Source organism: Rutidosis leptorrhynchoides, chromosome 5 (genome assembly GCF_046630445.1).
Source record: "Rutidosis leptorrhynchoides isolate AG116_Rl617_1_P2 chromosome 5, CSIRO_AGI_Rlap_v1, whole genome shotgun sequence".
Classification (NCBI taxonomy): Eukaryota; Viridiplantae; Streptophyta; class Magnoliopsida; order Asterales; family Asteraceae; genus Rutidosis; species Rutidosis leptorrhynchoides.
The window spans coordinates 335762224-335771224 of NC_092337.1; the positions used below are offsets into that span (position 1 = coordinate 335762224).

At 34.8% G+C, this 9001-nt stretch overlaps 1 protein-coding gene across 2 annotated transcripts; it reads left to right on the plus strand.

Moving 5' to 3' along the window:
* Positions 1-920: 920 nt before the first annotated feature.
* LOC139847181 (AT-rich interactive domain-containing protein 5-like) lies at positions 921-7085 on the plus strand. Of its 2 annotated transcripts, none has more exons than XM_071836814.1 (12): positions 921-1535; positions 1625-1664; positions 1917-1969; positions 2691-2736; positions 4261-4350; positions 4732-4854; positions 5019-5064; positions 5151-5229; positions 5465-5531; positions 5637-5687; positions 6144-6236; positions 6707-7085. In XM_071836814.1, the coding sequence occupies exons 1-12, from the start codon at positions 1102-1104 to the stop codon at positions 6809-6811; spliced, it is 1227 nt and encodes a 408-aa protein (XP_071692915.1). In that variant the 5' UTR covers positions 921-1101; the 3' UTR covers positions 6812-7085. The 2 variants fall into 2 exon arrangements, with proteins under 2 accessions (XP_071692915.1, XP_071692916.1); XM_071836815.1 differs by having other exon boundaries at positions 5154-5229.
* The last annotated feature ends 1916 nt before the right edge of the window (positions 7086-9001 follow it).

A 9001-nucleotide genomic window follows, 5' to 3' on the forward strand; every position in this document is an offset into this window, starting at 1 on the left:
GATCGTTGAAACATGGCGTTGGACATGCGTTGGTTGGAAACCGACGGCACAAGCAACGACTATTGCCGACAGGTGGCGAATTCTTGTTGGTTGGTGGAATTGAGTATTTGCAGATTATAATTAAATAAAAAAATTAATCCAAATGAATCCAAATGTATCTGGGATGTTATTAATTTTGACCTGTAAAAGAATGAAGAGAGAGAGAAGGAAAATAGAAAGAAGATGAAGAAATCTGGAAATTAGGAAGAAGAAGAGAGAGAGAGAGTGGATATGGGAAGAGATCTGAGATTTTATTTTATTTATATTTGTTTTTACCTTTTGTTCTTACTTCTATATCTATATCTAATCTATCTATATCTATATCTAGCTTATTATTATTATTATTATTATTATTATTATTATTATTATTATTATTATTATTATTATTATTATTATTATTATTATTATTATTATTATTAATTATTAATTATTATTATTATTTGGCTACGATGGAAGATCCGGATGACGTGATTCGTCTTCAAAATCTAAAAAAATATGTTCGAGACATGATGAAAGACGACATGAACATCGACCGTAACCCCCGAGAATAGATTCTATTTATGTTGTTCCGTCTTTTTTTTATGAATTTATTTTATGTTTTTAGGACTTTTAATTATGTAATTTTTTTTTAAGTAATGGTATGTTTGGATTTTTAATTATTTACGTTATTTCGTCTTTTTTTTATTTGAGTGCTACAATAAAATGAATAAAACCAATAAAAAATAATAAAAAAACATAAAAAGAAAATTAAAATGGCACATCATCATTCCACTGCCACAACACAAACTTACAAAACCAACTTTCAAACACCATTACTACTCCACTCTCTCAGTCAACACATACTGATAGTCAAAAAAACACACCCAACCATTTGTAACAGCTTTTGGGCGTCCAGTTTTGTTGAACCGTCAGCAGCAAATAAACCCGGCTACATTTTGATTTTGAGAGGGACGACCAATAGAAACGCTCCACAAATTTTCTAGGGTTTGCTATAATAACAGATGCAATAGAAATATCATACCTAATTCTCCCAAAACCCTAATTACTCCCACTGACGAAGAAATGGTTCTTGAAGACGACCTAGAACGACAACATAACCCTCGCGATGAAGATTTGAAATCAACCGTCAACGGCAGCACCTCACCGAATGAATCGAACTCCGCTCCAGTGCACAATGGCGAACGACGCCACTATTCGAACAAATTAAAGGCGGAGTCGGAAGAAGAAGATGACGTGGCGACTGAGGAGGATGGCGTGGCAGTGGAGCGGCGACAGCTGGCGTTGTCTGATGTATACGACGATGATGATGTTGACGGAATTAAACCGGTGCGAAACACGAAGTCGTTTTTGTTGGATCCGAATTCGAGCATTGAAGATGAATCTGGAAGTGAGGAAGAACAAGCTGCATTTATGAAAGAACTTGAGGTTTTTCATAAAGATAGGTTTTTGGAGTTTAAACCTCCTAAATTCTATGGAGAACCATTGAATTGCCTCAAGTGAGATGCTATTTTATTAACATTTTATAATATTTGAGTGATTTGGTATTGTTGTTTCATTTTGTTTGATGAAATTTGTTTTGTGTTAGGTTATGGAGATCGGTTATCAGGAACGGTGGCTACGAATATGTATGGCTACGGTGTTTCTTGTTTAATTTAACAAGTTATTAGATAACAAAAGATTAGTATATAGAAATGCCCCTTATTTTAATTTGATATGAAATTCTTGATAAAATTTATTACATGAATTTATTTGTTGTTACATAATTTTCATCATTTTAAGGGCATTTGCATAAATGGCTTAGATTCAGACTTCAGTTCCTATAATTTTGTGTATGTATTAGATAAAACTTTCATATTTATTCATTTGCACACTTGTAGGTGACTGCAAACAAAGTGTGGCGAACAGTGGGAGAATCTTTTAAACCCCCAAAGTAAGCATTAAAAGCTTTTGTTTGGTTTTTGTTCATTCACCTCATTTGGTTTTAACAGTTTCGTTTATTATACCTTGTTATGCATGTCTAAGTCAAAATCTAGGTGTTATGATCTAGAGAAGCAAGTGCACGAGGAATTTTGATGTTACTTGTGTTGTTTGTTCTTTGACGCTAATGTGGTTAATGTCAAGTTATATATTATTATTCACCGTCACTTGGTCCATCTCATTTTTTTTTTTTTTAATCTTCGTATACTGCTAACTGTTATTCGTTCGGTGACTCATCTTATTGAAGTTTGATCCACGAGTTTTGATATTTTGACCCTAGTCATAAATGGTTATTTGACATTACCATCAACCTATAACAATGCAAGTTGTTCATGCTGATACCAAGGTACTGTCAAAAGTTTCAAAAACGATATAGATGATCAATATACAATTGATGCGTCTGTATATACAAGAAGCGTAGTCGGTTTTATTTTGCCTCTGAAAGGGTATGGGCATACAGGATAACCATTAAACCATTTGCTTGCTTATTCTCTTTGCTTTCAATTGATATAACTCAGTCAAGGAAAAATTGTAGCATGATAAAACGACGACAACTTCATGTTTCCATTTTTTTCCTTTTCTGACCATGCTAATTGTAGTGTCTGATAACTTCCGTATGATTTCTGTTTGGAGAGTAATCTCACTGTCTAACACTCGTGTTTAATTTTGGACAGGACATGTACTACTGTCTCGTGGACTTTTCGGTGCTTTTATGAGAAGGTGCTTGCTTGATTACCCAAGTCATCTTATATTTGCATGCTTTGATGAAAACCTACCGTTTCCCTCGTCTCCGCGTTGTAATTTCATACTGAAGTTTTCTTTTGAGCTCATAATTGAAATTCAAATTAATTATGACATAAGGCATATAAAATTACAAAACAACAACAACATAGAATAATTTTGACATAAGGCACATAAATTATCTACTCTAAATGTACTGGTGCATGATATATAGGGATACTTACCTATCTACGGTTTAAATTAGTAGGCTTGTCCGTGCTTGCAGTTGTCATGATGGTACGCCTTTTTAAAGGAAGCTTATGTTCTTTAAGCGTAAGTCTTGCTAGACTGTTTGAGTTTCATGAAAGAACACATCAGGATCAAGTAATCTTTTGAGGCAAATAAGACTCAGTGGACCTTTGGTGATGTTGGTTTGGTGTTAATGTGATGTTCACTGTAATATCAGAATGTGATTGTGTAGAAGTCTGAACACATCATAACATGTGAACTAGGCATACCAAAAGTTTGAAATTTAGCGTCACAAATGAGTTTGTTGAATATGCTTGCTTAAGTGAGACTTTGTGCCTACTCAATACAGATGCTATATAGGAGTAACATGTAAGGTTATTTTATCTTTTGTGACTTCTATGCCGTTGTTTTTTATAGTTATTTTGCTTGTTGTCTACCACAATGGGAAGGCGGTTTGTCAAACTGTACTGTAACTACAAAATAAACTGCTGAATTTACCACCAGAAGTTATCGAACCTAGACAACCTATGACACTTGTAAACCATTAAAGATCCTAAACAGCCTATTTAAGTTGCTAATTGAGCAAGGTATCATTCTAGCCTTTAAAACTTTAACCTTTGAGATGAATTATACTTGACTCGAACTTGGACACTGTGAGAACTTGCTTGAATCGGCGAACACTAAAGGAAGACTTGAACTTGACCTGTAAGATCTTACATGAACCAACAAAACACTTGAACACATCTTTGAAACAAGCTTACCTTAGAATCAACTGAACCCATGTGATTTCTAAGGAGAACTAAAAGATTATAGGCTCATTTACAGAATCCTAAGTCTACATACATTTCAAAACAGTACTTGAAAGCTACAATTCACTATAAAGTCAGAATAATATCGACAAATAAAAGACTTCCTTAGAATGAATAGTATGTGAAATTAACTCTTACAGTGCTTATATTTAGAACCACAATGCTATTGATTCTTACTGGTTATCTGATTATTCTCTGATAGTTGATTAGGCGTGATTATTCTTTTTATAATTACCCTTTGATAAATTTGTTAATGTTTGGAACTTTTAGTATGTATTAAAGGTGGTCATCCTTTTTCCTGGCCTTTCTTTTGTTCGGGTACTCGATGTGGAAATGTTGTACATGTCCCAGTTCATATGAATATATTAATTGCTGGTCGAAATTGTTAAGAATATAAATTAGTAATTATCAATTAGTTTGCTTCGAGTTTTTTCATTATTAGTTATTTACACAGTTTTTATTGCAGGCATTGCTTGAATATGAGAAATATAAGATGAGCTTAGGAGAGTTGCCATTCGCTGATACTTCTGCGGAACCTACTTCTGCTGTAAAACAGGTACCTCTAATTTAATAGTTTATAATGTCATTTAACTGTATTTTAAAGATCCTGTTACTTAAATAATTTGAATATGTTGGTGCTCCTGTTGATAATTTGAAATGCTTCTCTTCTATGTGTATTTGGTTAAGTACAAATTCTGCATCACAAAGTAGATGTAACTGATTTAAAAATTGATGTGATATATTGTTTTTTGCTCTGACTAGTATATACATTATACATACTTTGTGATAAGAAAGTGATATATGATAAACATACTTCATGAATGAAATGATTTCTATCTAGTGCCTTATGTTTACTCGGTCTATATGTCTAATGTATCTATTTTGAGGTGTCTCCTATCTGTATGGTCTTAAACTTTGTGAACTTATTGTCTTGTAGACCAGTCAAATTCAAACACCTGGATCAGGAAGGGCCAGGCGGGATGCAGCAGCTCGAGCCATGCAGGGTTGGCATTCTCAGCGTAATCTTGGTAATGGTGAGGTTGGGGATCCAATCATTAAGGTATGTTATATGTTTTTTTCCAGCTACATCAATTAAACGATTTAGTATATTTACATCTTAACTTGTAGAACTTAGAATGCATCTTTTAATGTTCAGGGATCTATAACTTTGTGGGCTGCTATTGTAATACTTGAACTGACATCATTGTTGTCTTCGTTTTGTAGGATAAAACCTCAAGTATGACAGTGAAGCGAGAAAAGCAAGGCATTGGTACATTTGCGTTGAGTTATACGATAAACATTTATAAATGCCTGTACTTTTGTTTGACTTTTTCTTTTGACTATTGTGTTGCTCAGTAGGTTTGTTGAAGCGTAAAAAGCCGTCTCCAGTTGAACAAGCTGTCAAAGTTGCACGCATGAAAGCGTCTAGGCCACAGTTGAGATATCTTGTTACTCTTTTGGTTTTTTTATTGGGTATCTTGTTTCCTGCTACAGTGATACCTGGCACTCGTTATTTGGGATATATTATAATTTTTTTTGAACGGCGATTTTTTGAAGTAAAGAACTGTCTGTGTTGAAGATAATGACAATGTTAAAAATATTAGATTGCATTAAGTGACTGGATTTGTTACATACACTTTACTCACACTCTGCTATGATGAATTTCTTAGATTGGACTCGGCGGTTGTGGATCTTGGTCAACCTGCAGATTGGGTGAAAATCAACGTGCAGAGAACTGTAAGTTAGTTTGTATGTTGATTAACCCTTTTTTGTCAACATTAAAGGTATTTATTATCGTATTGTTGAATGCATTTAATTGGTTTTTGCATATGGACTGTACAGAAGGATTGCTTTGAGGTCTATGCATTGGTTCCCGGTCTTTTGCGTGAAGAGGTAACAGATATATTAAAATATATACTCCCTTTTCACATTAATTAATTTTTATATGATAACAAAATAATAACATCAGTTTTAATTTAATAAACAATAACAAATAACGAATCGTGATGATTGTTTTATAGGTTTTTAAGTGGATACTAGATTATGCAAGTCTCTTTCTGTTACTACTAGTAGCCTTATGAGTTATGAGTTTGAGACGGCTGTATCTTGTGCTTGTTTAACCTTTATTACTTTATTCCTCTACACTTAAAAGAAAAATATGTAGCACTCCAAATTTTAAAAGATTAGATACCATGTTTAGATAAAGTTGTTTCATAATCTAATACTTTCGTCTGTTTCCTGTTTTGACCTTTATAATTTTACGCCCTTTCGCTTTAGACCAAGCAGTTTTGATTTCAAACGATATTCTGAAATATCTTTGTTTTTTTTTCTTCGTGTCAATGGAACTAGGTGCGTGTACAGTCTGATCCAGCTGGTCGCTTGGTTATAACTGGTCAACCAGAACATCTTGACAATCCTTGGGGTGTTTCTCCTTTCAAAAAGGTATACCTACCGTTTTCAAAGTTTTATACAAGTAGTTTAAACGGTAGATGAGTATGCATACTTGATTGGTATGATAACGTTTTCAAGTATATGCAATCAAGATTGCAAAACTCGCTACTCGGGGTGTACTCGGTCAGGACTTCGGAGGAAGTAATCAATTCGGGATCAAAATTATGTGTGTAAATATAGAAGAAAATCATAAACATTCTAAAACATAAACATAATCGATCATTTCTTAAAAAAACTTTTGAAATTCTTGTTTAAATTTATATTAAAATTAAAATGCTGACTTTGACCAACAACTCCGATTCTGACCCATTAACCGGCGTTGACAAATTAATTAAACACATTTTGGAAAATAGGATTGGTCTGTTCTTAAAAGGGAGTAATCATGGAGTAATCGGGGTTTTTTTTTACAATAGTGTATGCGATTGAGATAAGAGTTGTGGATTTTGTTTTATGATTACCAGGTTGTGAATCTGCCATCCAGAATTGATCCTTACCAAACCTCAGCTGTTGTAACCCTCCACGGCCAGTTGTTCGTGAGAGTGCCATTTGAGCAGACAGGCCTGTAGAATGGCGTTGCGTTTTCACGATATACCTTAACAAGTGCAGATAGTGTTCAGAAAGTTTCTAGTGGTAGAATTAGTAGTTGTGCAGTTTATGCTGTTAGTTTCTATATTTAGTAATATATAATGTATCAAATTTGTGGATCTATACTCCATACTTGTGTTGTATCTGTGGCTTTCAATGTGCTGTAAAAACTTGGTAGAGAACAAGCTTAAGCCATCCAGCCACGAGTGATCGTTTAACATAGCTATAGCTAGACATTTTAATCAAAAGCATGTTTTTGAAACCATCTTTTGTGCCCTTAACGCTTAACCGAGCATAGCTCTGGGTCATTGTTTGGGATGAGGTGCCTCATTTTCACAAGGTAATTATAATGCAACTATGATAAGCTTATACACGGAAATGTTTAAAAAAAGGGCAAAAGTTTGCTTTTTATTTGTTGCGACTGTTGAGCTCTGTGCAGAGCTGCTCAAGTTATGTATTGCTTCTTTGTTTAGTTGTACAAAAACCGATGTGATAGACCAAACCAAACAAAAGGCTATCAATGTAATATGGTTCGTTGATAGTTAATATCTTGATAATATGTTGTTATGTATAATCTGAGTTATTAAACTGAAATTATACAAACTAAAAGTAACCTGGACACTTGAGATCAAGAACAGTGTCGACTGTCGAGATTGACTTTTTAATTGACTTTTATGAACAAGAGTTCGTTACAGAAATTCAAAGAGAAAAAGTTACAAGCACAATCGAAAAACTGAATTCAACTACTAACTAATGTGTATTTAAGCTGCAGAACACTGGTAACTGTATTCTGTTACTCGCCAGGTCAGCACTCGAGGAAGGAGATGAAGATATCACGTGCAGATCACGAGCTATGTGTTTAAACCAGCTCACGTGCTTGGCACGAGTTCTACACTAACGGTCACTAACGAGTACTTAACGACATCCAATTGAATTAACGGCTACTAACAGAAATTCATAACAATCCCCTCTTCTTCAAAACATTCTTGACCTCAAGAATCAATTAGCTTCAGATTGAAATTCTGGGTAGCGTTGAAGTATATTTTCAGCCAATTCCCAAGTTGCATCATCAATTGATCCAATGGATTAACCAATAAACGCCAGCCACATTTCCCCCTTTTGCCATTTTCCGGTCAAGAATTTTGATCGGAGTTGCAGATAAAAAAGAAGTATGATCCATAGAAGGCATGACCCCCATAACAACTGGATTAGCTCCTTTGTGTAACTTGAGCTGTGACACATGAAAATTGTGAACCACTAGGTGATTCCAGCTTGTAAGCCATTGCACCAATCTTCTCCACCACCTAAAATGGACCATAATACTTTGGAGCTAGCTTGTGAAAAGTGCCACGTCTCAATGTCATTTGCCTGTAAGGTTGTAGCTTTACATAAACCCAATTTCCCAGTGTGAATTCCCTATATGTTCTTCCCTTATCTGCATAATATTTCATTCTCTCTTGAGACCTGTCAAAGTGGTATTTCAGAATAGACAAGGCCTCCATTCTTGCAGTTAATGATCTATCCACAGATTCCACTGCACTTTGACCTGTATACATCACTGTGTCCATTGTGCTTGTCCATACACCACCTCATATGGAGTAGTGTGGATTGAAGTGTGATAATTGATATTGTACCAATATTCAGCTAAAGCTAGCCAGTTTAACCACTCCTTAGGTCTCTCTCCAGTCATACAACGTAGATAACACTCCATACACTTGTTCACTATTTCAGTCTTACCATCTGATTGGGGATGGTATGCAGTTGACAAATTGAGTTTGACCTTTAACCTTTTGAACAATTCTTGTCAAAATACACTCAAGAATACCTTATCCCTGTCACTTACTATGGGTTTAGGCAACCCATGTAGCTTGTTGACATGATTGAGGAACAATTTGCAACTTGTACAGCTGTAAAAGGATGAGCAAGTGCACAGAAATGAGCATATTTGCTCAACCTGTCCACTACCACCAATATGACATTTTTTCCCCAGACATAGGCAAGCCTTCTACAAAATCCATTGAAATTTCCTCCCATATCCTTTGAGGCATAGGCAGAGGTTGCAATAACCCAGGATATTTAGATAGGTCAGCTTTAAACTTCATACATGTACTGCATTCCCTCACAAATGTTTTGACATGATTTCTCAACTTTTTCCAATAAAAAGCTGCAGT

Coding starts and splice junctions, on each gene's coding strand:
- LOC139847181 (XM_071836814.1), top strand. CDS start 1,102: ATGGTTCTTGAAGACGACCTAGAACGACAACATAACCCTCGCGATGAA. Junction 1,970..2,690: donor GAATCTTTTAAACCCCCAAA/GTAAGCATTAAA, acceptor AATTTTGGACAG/GACATGTACTACTGTCTCGT. Junction 5,688..6,143: donor CCGGTCTTTTGCGTGAAGAG/GTAACAGATATA, acceptor CAATGGAACTAG/GTGCGTGTACAGTCTGATCC.